Source organism: Mercenaria mercenaria, chromosome 11 (assembly GCF_021730395.1).
Source record: "Mercenaria mercenaria strain notata chromosome 11, MADL_Memer_1, whole genome shotgun sequence".
Classification (NCBI taxonomy): Eukaryota; Metazoa; Mollusca; class Bivalvia; order Venerida; family Veneridae; genus Mercenaria; species Mercenaria mercenaria.
The window spans coordinates 46,737,152-46,755,970 of NC_069371.1; the positions used below are offsets into that span (position 1 = coordinate 46,737,152).

The 18,819-nt window shown below is 36.1% G+C and overlaps 1 protein-coding gene across 1 annotated transcript; it reads left to right on the top strand.

Annotated features, from left to right (window-relative positions):
* The first annotated feature begins 1,321 nt into the window (after window positions 1–1,321).
* LOC123530952 (uncharacterized) lies at window positions 1,322–16,911 on the top strand. The gene is made up of 12 exons (XM_045311728.2): window positions 1,322–1,412; window positions 2,388–2,473; window positions 4,083–4,176; window positions 4,705–4,777; window positions 5,644–5,765; window positions 10,024–10,189; window positions 10,592–10,685; window positions 11,220–11,277; window positions 11,901–12,115; window positions 14,312–14,399; window positions 14,796–14,910; window positions 16,022–16,911. The coding sequence occupies exons 1-12, from the start codon at window positions 1,322–1,324 to the stop codon at window positions 16,215–16,217; spliced, it is 1,398 nt and encodes a 465-aa protein (XP_045167663.2). The 3' UTR covers window positions 16,218–16,911.
* The last annotated feature ends 1,908 nt before the right edge of the window (window positions 16,912–18,819 follow it).

Genomic DNA, 18,819 nt, shown 5'->3' on the forward strand with positions numbered 1-18,819 from the left:
TAGAAATTCGAAATAAATCGCAGTATATGTACAATAATTTTTCTATGAAGTATGAAGAAAGTTAAAAAGACCTGGGGGGTCATTCTGTCGATTCATTGAAATTTCAACATAATACACATACATTTCTTTGAGTTCCAAAGACCTTCGATAAATTTTGACCTGCCAATCTTCATTATTTAGTGTCTTGCAGAAGTCTCTGCACTGGCTATGAAAAAAATTGCCAACTCACTTTCCCTTAGTAATGGACCTTTAAAATTATATAACTTGTATCTTATGAAGTAAATATGACTTAGATGAAAACTTAGGATGAAAATCGCAGGCTACGTACACAGAATAACATCTAAGTAAATATTTTCGGTTAGGTGTAAACGCATAAATCGAATTTATTGCATTTTCATAGTCCTGCAAATGGTCCGTATCGATTTTATGCGCACTTTTTGCATAATTAATGACACAAAACTCTCTTTTGCTGCACGTTTAGGGATGTAAAACTTATCATTAAGATATTACGTATGACCCGTACCATGAGAAAACCAACACAGTGCGTTTGCGACCAGCATGGATCCAGACAGACTGCAGATCCATGCTGTTCGCTAACGGTTTCTCTAATTGTAATGGGCTTTGAAAGCGAACAGCATGGATTCTGACCAGACTGCGCGGATGCGCAAGCTGGTCTGGATCCATGCTGGTAGCAAACGCACTATGTTGGTTTTCTCATGGTGCGGCTCAATTATATGGGTATACCCAGTACAAGACCATTTACGCGAAAGGGAAACAACTTTCATTTAGAAATATTCTCGTTATGTAGCTGGTTCTCAGTTTGCCATTGCAATTGCAATTACTTGCGCAGAAAGCAAGGTAACAAATCACCTATAAGATTCGGAAGATTCTTTTTTTTGATGCAGTTCTGCATATGAATTACACGATGCGGCGATTTTAATTGTCACACTTTTCGACTAGTACAAGTTGCAACGACTGGTTTTACATGTATGATAGGTTAACAAACCGTTTATGTTTTTAAAGTCAAACTCGGATCTAATAATTCGTTTCCGGTTCTTGTCTTGTTCGTAAAACCGCCTAAGCATGACAATTAAAATCACCGAATCGTGTAATACATGTGCAGATCACTGGCACCAGACCAGAAAGAAAATGCCTCTGTAGTCTGTCCATGTTATACCCTACCCCTAGGTATTCTATGAGAACCATGGTCATGAACGGGAAAGTGCACTAACCCATTTCAATCGTAAATTTCTCAACTAAAACGCTAAGTTCGGTGAAATGCGCGATTGAAATGGGTTAGTATATTTTCCCGTTCACGACCATGGTTCTTATAGAATACCTAGGGCTAGGGTATAACAGGTACAGACTACAGAGGCATTTTCTCTCTGATCTGGTGCCAGTGGTGCAGATATGTATGTTATTAACTTACAAAATCAGTAGGTAACAGGATAAAACTATATAGATGAATAATTTTACGTTAAATATATCTGATATCTATAGTCGTAAGTCAGCGGTGTACTTTCTATATTGCTTCGACGTCACGCAACGCACGTTACAACCGGTTAAACTGCGTTAGTGGAAATGATTTTTTTTTAAAATAATGAAAGATAATATTAAATGTATAATGACTGTTAAATGTATATGCAAAATAGTAACATTAGGATAACCGTCCAGGAGGTTACTGACTACCCCTCGTATTTAATTATCGCTTTCATCGGGATTCAAACACGTGAACACCATCTTGATTCATACGCTCTACAAATTTACCACTTTGCCCTCCCTCTGCCCCAAAGAAAATATCTTGATACTGGAGATGGAGTTAGGTTGACGGTTTGGCGTAGTGCTGTGTGAAAGGAGGCAATAAAAAATCCCAGTTGTCAATTGTATGCGGAATTGAAATTGTGTATAAAAGTTTATTGAAAGTTTTGTTTTACAAATAATACACTTTCCTAGTATGCTGGCTACTTACGATTAGACACTGCACTTCAAGATCATGAAAAGTTGGACCATATCAAAGCCGTTGAGAAAATCACTGGCCTAGCAGACTGCGCTACATTACGTAAGTTACTTGATGTTACTTTGGCGTCACGTAAATTACATCATATTCAGCTTTTCGCTATCAAGGTGCATTGAAATAAAGAATGCATCTTAAATGTGGTAGAAAACAGATGATATATTTGTATCTTATAAATGTCAAAACATTATTCATAAGGCATGCAACCCTATCTTCTCAAGAGTCCGATCATTTTCGAAATATGGAGACGAACAATAAATCATATACTCTTTCAGTGAAAATTATAACATGTTCTTCTAATTTTTATGTAGAGTTTCTATTTATAACATGCTGTTCTAAATGTTATATCAGATGATTTGGAATGTCATTCCAGCGGCGCAGTTATGTTCGAAATTCCAACAGAAATGTCTTGGTATAGCCAGCGAAATGTTACTGCGTACAAACATCCTTGTGATTGATGTAAGTAAACTATAATCACCCACATATCATAAAATGTTTGTTTTCAGTTTCTTTGCGCTGAGAAGCGTTCGTTGTATGATTGACATTTTGAAAGCATTTTCGTCGTTAAAACATTTCAACAATTCATTAAGGGACAACGGTTTCATTTTAGTCAATTCTCTCATGTGTTTCTGAGACTGAAAAATATATTTCTTGCATCAAACATAGATAAAATTCGTTCAAATGATGAACTTTGCAGATTTTGCTTGTAGGATAAAAAAGATCAGCTATTAAATTTGTGTACCCTTCTGAATTATAGACTTCAGGTCCCACGTAGTCATGTGCTGAAATAAACTTTGCTTTCGTATAACGGCTTTGATTTTGTTTATTTATTTTCACTATTATGTTAAAACTTTTCTAATACCCGAGTCACACATACGGCGCGGATAGCTACGTCTAGCTACGGATAGAAACGTAGTAATCCGTATCGATCCGTACCTGAGCCGTACGGATTGGTACGGATTGATAAGGATTACTACTTTAAGGTACGGCTCAGGTACGGACCGATACGGATTACTACGTTTCTATCCATGGCTAGACGTAGCTATCCGCGCCGTATGTGTGACTGGGGTATAAGAATGTTAGAAAAATATTATTCATTTTTACGACGTTCTTATAAAAGATGACCGATATTTCTGTGTCCACATTTAGGCACAAAATCCAAAATGTTTTGATTAAAAGGTAAAAAAGAATATTTGAAGGCCATCACGACCGCCTTAAGCAATAATGTTGAAGGGCAAAGGCTAAAATATAGTCTTTAAAAGGTATCGTTTAAGCATACAGGCAAATGTGTCCCCTCACCAGTACCATGCGAGAGCAAAATTTGAAAACTATTACTTAGGCTAGGACAACTAGGTCATTGTAGCATTTGGTGTAACTATAAAATATGGAGAAAAAATCGCTATACATATTTATTAAATGATTTCAAATAATAATTCCAAAATAATTAGAACGTGTTATTTACATTATTACTTGTATTGAATATTTTTGTATTCTAGACTATGACATATTTTTAAAATGTATAATAGGAGCCGTTTTCGGGTCTCTCTTGCAACGACTGCTACAGAATGACAGCTCTGTTGACCACTATCAGCCGACAAACTAACACAGCCATCGTCATAAGCCTTGCCAGCCCCATTTACCACTTCATCTGTAGATGCTCGTCCGTTCTGTTTTTAAATCATGGGCAGGTAATCACGTAATTTTAAACATTTTCCGCTTTCCTTTAAAAAACATGGGATGAAAGGAAAATTTGTCTAACTGGGTACAATATGAGGATCGTTCAATAAATAAATGAATGCCTTTGTCTAAATGTCTTTTATTGAAAGAATGGAGCAAAGATGAACAAATTCTACGGAAAAAAAGTCAACAGAATTTTTGCGCGAAACGCATTCACTTGGTTCCCGGCCGCGATATTCCTTTATAAAATGTTTCATGAAATGCTAGGGCCATATTGTTCTTAGTAGAAATACAGCAGAAAAGCTCTGTTAAAAAATAAATGTTATTGTTTAAACAGTTTTATGTACTGAAGAATTTTGTATTGGTATTTTTTCGTCCTTGCTCTCTACAGGTAGTGTATCACGGGAAACCAGACAAGTTACGTGATTTCCTAATTGGTATTGACTGTCCAACACCTTTACACAGCAGCCCAGCAGAGCATTTAAGTAATCTGTCTTTTTAATTGTAGAAAAATATTATAATGATACCTGTAAAATACATAATGTTTCTGAGATCTAAAAGTTTAAGTACATATAATAATTGTGATACTTCTGAAAAAAAGATATTTATCTGGACATTAGCAATGTCAATGGGTAGTGCTTTAAAACGTGTTTCTGATGAATTGTTTTATTGTTGATGTTGGGTTTAACGTTTATTGGCGTATTTATACATCGTATGGTGACTTTCGAGCTTTTAATGGTGGACGAAGGCCCCGGGGTCTCCCTACGGGTTTTATTTTAGGCACGGGCGGGTACCTGCCTGCAACCACAGGCTTTACGCAAGTCTACTGGAAGGTTTGCTTACATGTGCACACTAAACTGAGATTCAAACCCACGGCGGTGTACTCCGAGATTAGCAGTCGGTCAGATGGATGTATAAACCTCTTGAAAACTCTCTCGAATTCAATTCATACGCATTTGTCAAATTTGCACGTGTTTCCCGTGCATAACTTCACTTATTGCTTTGTACTTCAGTGAGTCTGTTGGGAAGTGGTATTGACCAGACAAACATACGGCAGTCTGTTCTCAATCGTCTTGGGACAAACGGGTAAGGTAAATAAAACACTTTAAATTAGAGAAAACTGATAGATAGTAGTAGTCACATTGCAGTGATGTTTAGCACGGAGATGATTAGGCCATCAAACGTTACTTTCTTCCTAGCTTTTCAGCTCGATTCTCGTATATTAATTATCAAAGTTAATATCTATAATTATTTTGTTTCATCGAGACGAGAAGAGTAGAACGTACGTTTTATCGTCATATGCATTAAAACCGGAACTGAAAAACCGAATTCTGTTTTATTACATAAATGAGCAGTGCCATGAGAAAACCAGCATAGTGCGTTTGCGAACAGCATGGATCCAGATCAGCCTGTGCATCCGCGCAGTCTGGTCAGGATCCATGCTGTTCGCTTTCACTGCCTATTTCACTTACAGAAACCGTTAGCGAACAGCATGCGCAGGCTAGTCTGGATCCATGCTGGTCGCAAATGCACTATGTTGGTTTTCTCTTAGCGCGGCTCATATTGTGCTTATAAAACCACATTAAACAACCAGTATCGTGTGACCTGAAAAATCGAATATTAAATTTCCTAGTTCTTCTTACACAAGTCACTGTTTAACCCCATGTAATATAGATCTTATTTTACATGAGCCGCGCCATGAGAAAACCAACATAGTGGGTTTGCGGCCAGCATGGATCCAGACCAGCCTGCGCATCCGCGCAGTCTGGTCAGGATGCATGCTGTTCGCTAACAGGTTGTCCAATTGCAATAGGCTTTGAAAGCGAACAGCATGGATCCTAACCAGACTGCGCGGTTGCGCAGGCTAGTCTGGATCCATGCTGGTCGCAAACCCACTATGTTGGTTTTTTTATGGTGCGTCTCCTTTATATGTGTTATTCTGTCTTCTTTAGAACGTCTATATCTGTTATTAACGACGTATTGGTACAGAAATGTTTGCCAGAGAATTTACAAAACAGTTGGCAAGATCAGATCAGGGAAACGGACATTCTTTACGATACGTATGACGATCAAGGTAAATAAAAACAGGGACTGTGTATGAAGAATCAATAGAATGCCTTTTGAATTTGGGCGAATATTTGTGCATTGTCGGATGACATGCACAAAGAGGACAATGAATAAAGTTCTCCCTAGTAAGTCTGACTCAACAGTTCAGTACGTTTTATCTAATAAAATACCTCACAAAGCATCGTAAATTCAATGAACTGCGACAAATTTTGATATAAAACACCCATTTTAAGTGTTGTTGCATATCAGTTGTTATGATTATTGTTCTATAAGTTTAAATAGAATTAAAGTATATTTCATAAAGTAAAATTAAACATATAAGTAGGTTTAGTTTTGATATGTGTTTACTTAAAACATTTTATTGTGCCGCACTGGCGTGTGCGCGGTTTATGTAGTACATTGTACATTTATTTGTGTCTTTTTGGCGCTTTTCCCTACGCACTATTAAGGTGGCAGGGGAGCGGTTTCGTAGTTTGGCCCCGGTCGATTTTCTGTATAAACAGGACAGGGTAGATATAAAGGCATATCTATCTTACTGGTTATTTATCATTATTAATTCTTTAATATATCTGGGGAATGAGGAACGGTTAATGATTCTACATGGCGGGTGTTTTAAAATTCCTAGCTCCGTACTTCCGGTTGAGGCTAAAACATAAACATCAGAACAAAAAGTCGACCAGACGCTCGGCTGTTATCCATCCACTTTTTTTCAAGTGAAAATTAGGGAAATAAAGTGGTGGTTGGGAGACACATTCCACGCCACCTGGGTATGCATCTATATTCGCACTATACATATATGCTACGAAATTGGATTTAAAAATACAAAATAGATGAATGGCAGAGTTCAAAGTGAGGCCAGGTTAGGCTAATTTTGGTCTATAAAATTTGGGTGATTTGGCCAATTTTCACTACATCTGGCATGGAAAGCGACAGGTGCATAGGACCGGAGAGTCGTCTTTATGTAGTCTATAGTATCTGCAATAGTCCATAGTAGTTTCAAAGAAAAATAAGCAAAAACGAGATTTCTATGGATATTTCAACACTGGTACCCACACGTCAATGTGGAATTCGCAAATTTGCACTCCCCTGCCACCTTAAGGAAAATAGACAAATTCTTAAACCACTCAAATATTGACTTTTTGCATGTATTTAAACCCATTACGGAATGAACTGTAACCTATAGTGGTTTTTATTCATTTCTGAGTACTAAATTCGGCCTAGCGAGTCCCAAAATGGCAGTAGGTGGCCATATAATAATGAAGCTAAGGACCCCCAGCCAGTAGGATTCGTATCATAAAACGGCCAAAAGAAGAAATTAGTGCCTATATAATGACTATTTATGCCATTTTGTCTAAAAGCAACACATGTGTCTATATCTAGCAATGCCATTAAGCTATATAGTGACTGGGGTGGCCCCAAAGGCTGGATGGGTGGCCTTTAAAGGGTGTCCCGATAGGATAAGTACGGTAATCTGCATTTGTATACCAAAACTATGTTAAAAGTACATGGTTTTAACATTTGAAAGGCTTTAAAATGTAAATATCATGTGAAATTAACTTTAAAGGCAGTAAATAGTTTTTCGGGGTTACTTTGATTCAGAATGCAAATTTTGGCTGATTTTTGCGTGGAGGGGTGGGCACTTTTGTTGGCTTATTCACCGGCTATCTTGCAAGGTACGGCAACACTTTTTGTTCAGTTGATATCACTATAAGTGTCTTAGGATTCAGGACAGGTTATATTTTATTTTATTTAAACATCTTAAAAACTTAAGGTGGCAGGGGAGCGGTTTCGTAGTTTGGCCCCGGTCGATTTTCTGTATAAACAGGACAGGGTAGATATAAAGGCATATCTATCTTACTGGTTATTTATCATTATTAATTCTTTAATATATCTGGGGAATGAGGAACGGTTAATGATTCTACATGGCGGGTGTTTTAAAATTCCTAGCTCCGTACTTCCGGTTGAGGCTAAAACATAAACATCAGAACAAAAAGTCGACCAGACGCTCGGCTGTTATCCATCCACTTTTTTTCAAGTGAAAATTAGGGAAATAAAGTGGTGGTTGGGAGACACATTCCACGCCACCTGGGTATGCATCTATATTCGCACTATACATATATGCTACGAAATTGGATTTAAAAATACAAAATAGATGAATGGCAGAGTTCAAAGTGAGGCCAGGTTAGGCTAATTTTGGTCTATAAAATTTGGGTGATTTGGCCAATTTTCACTACATCTGGCATGGAAAGCGACAGGTGCATAGGACCGGAGAGTCGTCTTTATGTAGTCTATAGTATCTGCAATAGTCCATAGTAGTTTCAAAGAAAAATAAGCAAAAACGAGATTTCTATGGATATTTCAACACTGGTACCCACACGTCAATGTGGAATTCGCAAATTTGCACTCCCCTGCCACCTTAAGGAAAATAGACAAATTCTTAAACCACTCAAATATTGACTTTTTGCATGTATTTAAACCCATTACGGAATGAACTGTAACCTATAGTGGTTTTTATTCATTTCTGAGTACTAAATTCGGCCTAGCGAGTCCCAAAATGGCAGTAGGTGGCCATATAATAATGAAGCTAAGGACCCCCAGCCAGTAGGATTCGTATCATAAAACGGCCAAAAGAAGAAATTAGTGCCTATATAATGACTTTTTATGCCATTTTGTCTAAAAGCAACACATGTGTCTATATCTAGCAATGCCATTAAGCTATATAGTGACTGGGGTGGCCCCAAAGGCTGGATGGGTGGCCTTTAAAGGGTGTCCCGATAGGATAAGTACGGTAATCTGCATTTGTATACCAAAACTATGTTAAAAGTACATGGTTTTAACATTTGAAAGCTTAAAATGTAAATATCATGTGAAATTAACTTTAAAGGCAGTAAATAGTTTTTCGGGGTTACTTTGATTCAGAATGCAAATTTTGGCTGATTTTTTGCGTGGAGGGTGGCACTTTTGTTGGCTTATTCACCGGCTATCTTGCAAGGTACGGCAACACTTTTTGTTCAGTTGATATCACTATAAGTGTCTTAGGATTCAGGACAGGTTATATTTTATTTTATTTAAACATCTTAAAAACTTAAGGTGGCAGGGGAGCGGTTTCGTAGTTTGGCCCCGGTCGATTTTCTGTATAAACAGGACAGGGTAGATATAAAGGCATATCTATCTTACTGGTTATTTATCATTATTAATTCTTTAATATATCTGGGGAATGAGGAACGGTTAATGATTCTACATGGCGGGTGTTTTAAAATTCCTAGCTCCGTACTTCCGGTTGAGGCTAAAACATAAACATCAGAACAAAAAGTCGACCAGACGCTCGGCTGTTATCCATCCACTTTTTTTCAAGTGAAAATTAGGGAAATAAAGTGGTGGTTGGGAGACACATTCCACGCCACCTGGGTATGCATCTATATTCGCACTATACATATATGCTACGAAATTGGATTTAAAAATACAAAATAGATGAATGGCAGAGTTCAAAGTGAGGCCAGGTTAGGCTAATTTTGGTCTATAAAATTTGGGTGATTTGGCCAATTTTCACTACATCTGGCATGGAAAGCGACAGGTGCATAGGACCGGAGAGTCGTCTTTATGTAGTCTATAGTATCTGCAATAGTCCATAGTAGTTTCAAAGAAAAATAAGCAAAAACGAGATTTCTATGGATATTTCAACACTGGTACCCACACGTCAATGTGGAATTCGCAAATTTGCACTCCCCTGCCACCTAACGAAACATATGAAATTTCGTTGAGCTTTTTTGGTGTGCGCACAAACTGTCAGCACACCAATATGCGCACAAAGATAAAACAATGTTTAGATGTATCGAGTTGGCGCATGCGCCACACCAATACACTAAAATTTCGTTGTGTTGCTGGTGTCTTCCGTTACGCATGCGCATACTAGTAGTCGTTATTTTTACTTGAAGATTTCGCAACAGTAGCCTATATCGAAATTCAGACCGAATAACTTGAGCTGAAGGTGTGTTTATCACCTGTTCTTTTGCGCATGTAGACCGGAAAGCGAAACCTGAATTGACAAATCATATTGTGTCGTTATGGCGGGTACGCTAAAGCTTGAAAACTTTACGTCTTGGCGCATGCGCCAACGCACCAAAACGACACGTTTGTTCAAATATCGGCGCACCAAAACGAAATAAAATGTTTCGGTCTTTTTCAGCCAACGTTTCTTTGATGTGCTATCGTTGGTAGTTTACTATGTCTATAGTTGTTAAAGCGTTATTTCTTTTGTCATACAGATCAAGTAAAAGCGGATTTGGAAACCCAATCTTTCATTTTGCAAACTGAAATGGCGTCGTCGAATGCCCCCTCACAATTTTGCAGATCTTCCTATTTGAATCAATTGAAAGTTCTTATATCCAGGAACTTTCTTAACGCAAGGAGAAGAATCCTTTTTCCTGTCAGGTATTTTTATATGTAACAGTAATTCTAGGATTAGTTCTAGGCCAGTTCTGCATTATGATTTTGCTCTGCAAGTTTACACATTTGTATGGTAGTAGGCAAGGTAATAAATGTTACATAAAGTACTTAATGCTTTAAATAGGGACAGTTCGGGAAACATAATGTTGTTGCCTGTTAACACCCATAAAAATATGCTTTCCTAATGAAATATTACGCAAGTGTAAATATAAAAAGCTTGTCCTGCTAGAATATTGTATATATGACAAGTAACTGACTGGTGTTTTTATCAAAATGACAATTTGTTCTACTATTTAACCTACATGATTTTATGAAAATTAGTCAATTTTCAACTGATTAAATAAAATTAAGTATTTGACAGTTATGCCATTATTTTTCTCTTTTCAGTGTCTTTCAGAATCTCTATATCTTGTTCATATGTGTCCTGGTCTGGTGGCAGCCTGAACGTACAGAAGAAACTATAAAAGACAGGCTTGGATTGGTTTGTTTATACTCTTTATCATTTTTGTAAGGAGTCATTTACATACAAATGCTTGCATTATGTTGGCCGAAGACACCCGTTGCTCCAATCTGTATCATTGCACGATTTCTACCGCGGGATGTGAAAGTACCTTAAATTTCTACAAGCATGTGGTGTCTCCTCAAAATAAACTATGTAAACTAATCGCGTTCAAAATTTGGCAATTATTTTAAATATTTTCTTTAAACCATACAGTATTCACATTATTTTTTGTGTGTTTCATTTTAAGTTTAGTGCTGTATTTGAACAGTATTTCAATTATGTAACAGCGGGCAGTCACACTCATCAGTGATCCTGGATTCTGTATCGGTACTAACCTCTTCTCCGCAAGTAACTGCAAACTTTTCCACATGAAACAGAGGAGGACTGCAAATGATTTCAAACACAATTTTTTCATCAAGTCGCTACGGAGAACATACTCCTCGTTCGACTCCCTATTAAGCTAAGCGGGCGAACTCGTAATCACATTAAAGGCATGAATGAATACTATTTCAGTTTTTCTTCACCGTCGTGCAATGGGCTTTCTTTGCGCTGCTTGATGCAATATTGACCTGTAAGTATAAAATATGTCTTTCTTAGATCATCGTTTATTTATTGACTATTCATTTGTGTAGCGATCGCGTTTTCTGTTCTGAAATTTGGGTTATACTGAAATTGTTAAGGACAGAATTAGTCAAACAGATTCTTATTATATTTAATTGGTGACGTGATATGCTTTCAACTGCCTTGGCAACAAAAGAAATCGTTAAGTACTGTGTAATGGCCGCACATGGGTATTACTTTCGATCCTTTTGGATCATGAAGTCAATGATTATTTTAAGTAGAGTTCCACTAAAGCTGTTGCTTGTTGCGTATTTTATTTTCTTTGTCCATGCTTTTTGCTGCCAAATGGTCATTTTACAGATTCGACTGCTTTTTGTGATATGGAGCAAAATGAATAAAATGATACAAATCACTGTAACGAATTGTTCTTCACGTACATGAAGTCGCTCAAATGCTATTATTTGTTTGCAATGTGCTAACAGAATATGTTTAAATCAATATCAAGTAACTTACATTCTCCCTTAAAGCTATTGCTTCTATATTAAGAGTTATTCCTAAAAAAGGTCTGTTTCCTGAAGAAAGCAAAGCCTTTAATGTATCAGCGACTCTTCAGAACCATCGTTTCTTTTACAGTTCCCAAAGAGATGTGCGTGATTCTTGCAGAAAGGAAGAACAAGTTATATTACACATCAGCTTTCTGTATCTCTAAAACTATCAGCGAGGCACCTCTAACCATTCTTCAGCCCTGTATATACATGATTGTCATCTACTGGGTGGCCAATCTGAACAGCCTCCCGGCTTTCTTTGCTTCGCTTGGTGTCCTCATCATAGATGTTTGGACTGCACAGGTTGTACGATAGAATTAGAATTTAAGATAATAGAAAACTCGAAAAAGGGTCGGCATATGGCAAGGCAAAGTTCAAACCGTATATTGCGTACACGTTTTGGAAAGTTTTCAAATTAATACAAAAATGTATATTCTGTGCTACAACGAATGCTTTTCTTCTATAGTTGTTTTAGCTTGTATGATACAGTTTTAATATTTTGTTTAAAACATGTTACTAAATATTGCTGAAATCACAGAGTACTCAGAAAATGGGCATTTCTTTGCCATATATGTATTTAAGTTATATTTATGGATGTCTTTAGTAGTGAGCACAGTGAAGGACCACCAAAATAATTTTACAGTATATATGTCTAGCTTCCTTCAAAAAATGTTTGGTCATCATTTGGTAGTGTGTTCATATTGAAAATTTCAGATTTCCTTAAAAATTCTGATAAAATCTGAAGGTAGCCGATACCCATAATGTTAAAAATAATGTTTTCTTCCATAACGGATAAATTGTCTATTGCATACTGTTTGATCAAAAAATACTTCTTGATGAACGAAAAGTTGGAATTTACTCCATTTACAGACCTGTACATTTTAGGCTAATTTTGGGCAAAAGTGAACCCTCTCCTTTGTAGATTATCGTTTTTAAAGGAACGGCAATTAAGGTTAATAATAAAAGTAACCCTTCTTTTTATCAGACACATTATCTGCTTTCAATTACACCTAAAATAGATGGTCCCTTTAGTTCTGAATACGTCTAAATCCGTAAAAGAGCATGCAAGTTTCATTTTTTCATGTTTTCGTTCTTGTATCGAAGACCTTTTGCAATTCCGGTCATTAAAACGTGTTCCACATGTATTCCTGGCACTTATGTGGAAAGAAAATATATTGCATACAGTTTGATTGTTTTAGCCAAATCTGGAGGTCACTGTGGAATCTAGCACCATTCAGTTTAACATTAACGAACTGTCCAGCAAGATATTTTTTGTAGATTTAAGAGAAATTTTGATACGATATTATATTTTTCAGTTTAGTCTCTTCATCATTTTTCAACAAGTTCTCGTTCCATTATACCGTGTTACGTCACAGATAAACTTTACGGTATATGATACATATGTTGAAAACAAACAAACCAAACTGACAAAATAAAATAACGGGGTTTAAGGGGCTGGCCTTCAGATCGTTTGACAAGAAAAAAAATTTCTTTTTTAGATATCTGGAAATAAATGCTATATTTCTTAAGAAGGCTTTAAAACTTAATTACTGACAAACTGTATGTTAGGGAAACACATGAGTACAGAAACACATGCAAATTTTGGTGCTTTTTTGAAAATCGAAAAACGTTTTTAATGCCTTACTTCAGGTAAACTGATCTATATTTTGAAGACACTAATTCAGCTATAGCTCTGTTGGTTACGACGACGGGAAAATGTCTTTATTGCCGCGGTGGACCGGCGGTTCGATTCCCGACGCGATCATCTTTTTTTCTGATTTGGATTAGAAACAAAAACTCATATTCCGAAGTTCATAATATGGCCAAACTTCAATTTGAGAGAAAGATTATTTTTAGCCAAATATGGAGGTCAGTGCCTTTAAATGAGAGGGGTCTCAGAATTTAAAAAAAAAAAAACGCAATTATAAAAATGTTCGTTGCATTAAAGGGCACGCCTTTACATTTTCGTGTCAATTTTTCTTTTTGATTTAGAAAATGTCTTCGTTAAATAATATTTGAAACAAGAAACTGAAATCGGCAAAAGATGTTAAAAAGCGAAAATGCATTAGTTACGCATGCAATAGGCATTAAGAGTAAAATAAAAAGATTTTAGCTTTAAATAATTTATTATATCAAACACATTAAAATATCTATTCACTAGATTAATGCTAGATCTTTTAACAGTTTGAAAATTTAAATGTGATCTTTGGGCGTTTTCCTTTAACTTGTAAAAATATGAAGAAAATGCATGACATTACATATAATTTTGTCGCTCTGGATAGATTTGACCTTTTCAGACATATTGCAAATTGCATTAAATGTAATATCATAACCTTTTAAGAACATTATTTTCAGAAGAAAAAAAAATGGTGCAATTTTACACGGATTCATTGCTTTTCTAAATCTTTATGATGGTTATTACTAAAATACATCAATAGATGTCTATTCGCTCCGGTTGGTAAATGCATTAAATGCATCATTTGATTTTTTATTTATCAGAGTATAGGATTGTTCGTTGGTGCAGCTTTGAACCCGCCCTGGACAATCAGTGTTGTGTCTCTAGGACTTTTGTCGATGATGCTTTGGGGTAAGATATAGCACAGTGACCCGGGGAGCGAACTCATGACCCCGCATTTTTGTAGATATGTGCTTTCTCTGTTGAAGATATGATGTAGCATAGTCTGTTGTTAATAAACATTCGATCTAAAACTACCAAATCAATCAGTTTACATTCGAATCTCACTGGCATCTCTCTTTAATTTTAGTAGGCCCGAAATCGTATCTAATTATTCAACATTAAGTTAAAATATTATAGGCACCAACCGCGCAGAATCAATTACTCGATTCAGTAACTTTAGTTAAATTGCTCCTGATTTGCAATTTAATATGTAAGTGATGCATAAGTGTTTTTGCAAAACTCGAGAGTTTAGCGAAGAAAAAATATCTATAAATTGATATATATATATATATATTTTTTTGATAGGTGGAGCATTTTGTACGCCGCCTCCTTGGCTAAGATGGGGAAAATTTGCGTCATATTTTACGTACGGACTAAATGCGCTTATAACCCTGGAATTTAGACATGCCGAACCGGTCAGGTAAGCTTGCATCCCTTTATAAGCTCATTCAGTAAGGTGATCTTTCTCATGGACAAAACTGCAGCTGGAAAAAGGATAAAAATGCATCCATCCCCTAACTTGCAAACAGACGTTTTATCAATACCGTATATAATTACATTTGCTTTATGATACTTAACATGATAAATTGGATATACAAAAAGCCATGCATGATATCTGTTTTCATCCATTTAGATCATTCCATTTCAAATTTACGACTGCTTAAAAGCTGCACTGCAGTAAAACACTGTTTTTTATGAATTAATGAACAAAAAGGAACCCTAAAATGTATCATAAGTTTGCATAACATTAAAATGCGGTGTATTTAATATTATGCATTAAAATTATTCTTCAGATTGTATCCTCTGTTATTATTGTGGCAAGCTGAACCTAAAATAATTCCATATAGAACCAAATGTCTTTGCTTTCTTGAAAATCAATTGTAATAAACAATGTATTTCGGTCTGTCCCGCCTGGTCGGTATTACGATAGAAATTTTGCTTAAAAACAACGAAAACGACCGACATGGAGACATTTTTTTACCTTGCTCTCTGAGCAATCACTTGCAAATGTATTGTCAAGTTGAAAACTAGTTGCTGCACCATATTTACCCCAAAAGCCTGTTTCTAATTTTTTTAAATATTTTTTTTGCGTTATTGCTCGATGGTAAACGAGTATATAGACCCAACAGATCCTTTTGTCTTGGGTATGTTAGCATAATAAACTGGCTGCTGACTTTGTTACACCTGTAATGATATGGAGGCCCGTTCCCAGAAGACTGCAAAAAGCCCTTAGAAGTAAGGTGTTTCACAAAAATCATTTTAAATAGATTCATTTTAACAATATGGTTATTGTGCATATTGATATTCGTTCAGATGTAAATGAGCCGTACCATGAGAAAACCAACGTAGTGCATTGCGTCAAGATCCATGCTGTTCGCTTTCAAAGCCTATTGCAATTACAGAAACCGTTAGCGAACAATATGGATCCTTACCAAACTGCGCGGATGCGCAGGCTGGTCTGGATCCATGCTGGTCGCAAATGCATTTTGTTGGTTTTCTCTTGGCGCGGCTCATTGATATGTATATTGCAGATGTGCAGTAGAGAGCATGGTACCAATCTGTAACACAGTACACTCCGCTACAAATGACACAATTACACATTTCCCGTCTGAATTCGTTTTACTTGCTCAGAATATCACGTGGTCTGTATTGGATGACGTCATTGTCCTCATTGGAATTGGTGTTACAGCAAGGGTTCTCTGGTATATCATTCTTAGGCGGAAATGAAGCTATGTTAATCGCTAAACAGCAAGTGGTCAGCAACAGTCTGCCAGGATAATATCTAGATCTACTGCGTTCTTATCAGCACAATAAACAACAGCAAAGGAACTGCATGATAATGTTATAAGCATAAACAGCTACTGTTTCTACGTATAAACGCATAAAAACTGAAAATTTATGGAATACACAAACAGATTTTCAAAGACAATGCAGTGCAACAGTTGTACATATATGAGCCGCAACATGAGAAGAGAAAACATAGTGCATTTGCGATCAGCATCCGCGCAGTCTAGTCAGGATCCATGCTGTTCGCTTCCAAAGCCTATTGCAATCGGAGTAACCGTTAGCGAACAGCATGGATCCTGACCAGGCTACGCAGATGCGCAGGTTGGCCTTGATCCATGCTGGTTGCAAATGCACTATGTTGGTTCTCTCATGGTGCGGCTCATATGAAAACTGAAGGCCATTAGTTATTCATGGCAGCCATGTCCAATGATGTTATGAGTTAGCTTTTAAGAATTAAAGAGCCAATTTTTACCATACAGATAATATATTTCCAGATTTAAACAACTTGTATAACGAACTTACATGATGAAGAATTCCTTCACTTCGCATACAGAGGAAATAGGCCTAATCTATAAGAAGCAGATCATTGTCTGCAAAGAATATATTGAATATATATACATGTAAATTTTAAGTATGTATATTTTGTGTTAAGCAGTGTCATTAAGTGAAATCAAAAATATAGCACTGTAATAAAATTTACTTCTCTTTCCCCCAAAAAGGAGCGAAATCGTGTTTTCTTTAATCTATGGCGAGCTTTAACTGAATATGATAATATTTGTTTTAGATTTATTTCTTTAAAAGAATAAATAATTAGCATAAGCGCACATATCGTTTACGATAATAATTATGTTCAGGTTTTTTTTTTGGCAGTTAAGAAACATGTGAAAGTCAGAATATTAAGTTGTTATCCCGTCTCTTTTATTATCAGAAATTTAATTTTACAGGCTGTTAACTGGGTTAACACAACATCATCTAATATTAAGTTAAATTAAGAGTCTCATGGAAAATTTTGATCGCGACAGCAAAGTTACGGCTGTCACCATCATTATGCTAGATAACGAAACATGTTACAAGAACTTACTTGTCATGTATTGTTGATAATAATAGAAGAATTTCAATGTACCTGGCTTGTAATGTTGATAATAGCATAAGGACTACATATGGGTTCAGACACTAAAGTGAGAGAAGTTATTGACATATTTTATTTATCATAAAAGTCATTGAACAGGACATAACTATGCGCCGTTTATGTATAACCATCAAAATCATCAAATGCCAAGTTAAACAGGCTAAATTTAGATGACAAATGTACACTTACTGAGTTATTGCTGTCAAATACCATGTATGTACGGCAGGCAACAAGATGTGTGTCCATAGGACTCGGGTGTCTCTGCTCTGTCACTGTTTGGTCATATATTATTTGTTTACGGTGCAAGAGTAAGTAAACTTTCATATTACCGTCATTGTTAAGAAATAAAAAACTGGAAATGTTATGTCAAAAGAATTAAATTACAAATGATAAAAGGGCAACAAAAATATAAATAAATAAAATAAAAGTAAAAAAGCCCCTTTGAGCAGGAGTGGAATTGCCAGTAAGGGGACACTATAAAACATTTTCAGGAAACAAGAAGCTGAAGAAGTAAAGATTCCTTTCGGAAAAGTAAAACACAAGGCACACAATTTCACATGCTGAATATTTTTCAGGTAAATAATTTCTTTAACCATTATAAAAACTTATATTCAGTAAGACAGACTGAAACAGTAGAATAAGACCATATATTACAAAATGGTAGTATCCCAAAATTAAGCGAAAAAGAGAAACAAGGTTTAGAAGGACATCTTACGTACAGTGAGATGCTGAATAGTCTAAAAAAATGTCAAATGACACAGCGCCCGGCAGTAGTGGGTTTACCACTGCCTTTTTTAAATTTTCTGGTCGGATATTGGCCATTTCTTAGTAAGATCAATTAACTATGCCTTTGATTCGGGGGATCTGTCGGTTTCTCTTAAACAAGGGGTTATAACCTGTATCCCAAAGGGAGATAAAGATAAACGTTACATTAAAAATTGGCGTCCCATTTCTCTTTTGAATGTTTCGTACAAAATCGCTTCTGCTAGCATTGCTCAAAGACTAAAAAATGTCTTACCAAATTTGATTAGTCCAGACCAAACTGGTTTTCTTCCTGGAAGATTTATTGCAGATAATATAAGACTAGTGTATTATGTAATGTTCCACACAGAAGAACAACAAATACCAGGAATGTTATTGTTAGTAGATTTTGCAACAGCTTTTGATTCCCTTTCATGGTCTTTTATGTACAAGGTGTTACAGTATTTTATTTTATGCTTATTGGTGAAATACTGGAAAATAGCAGTGAGATATAAATCGATATCACTCACTGTGCCGAACTTCTTTTTTTCCCAGAAAAATTATCTCCCTTGAAATATATTCTTTAATTACCTCCCTTTGCTGCCTTTAAAATTACTGGATTATACTAATACTCAAGCCATACAAAAGTCATGAACTGCTAGACAATCCTAT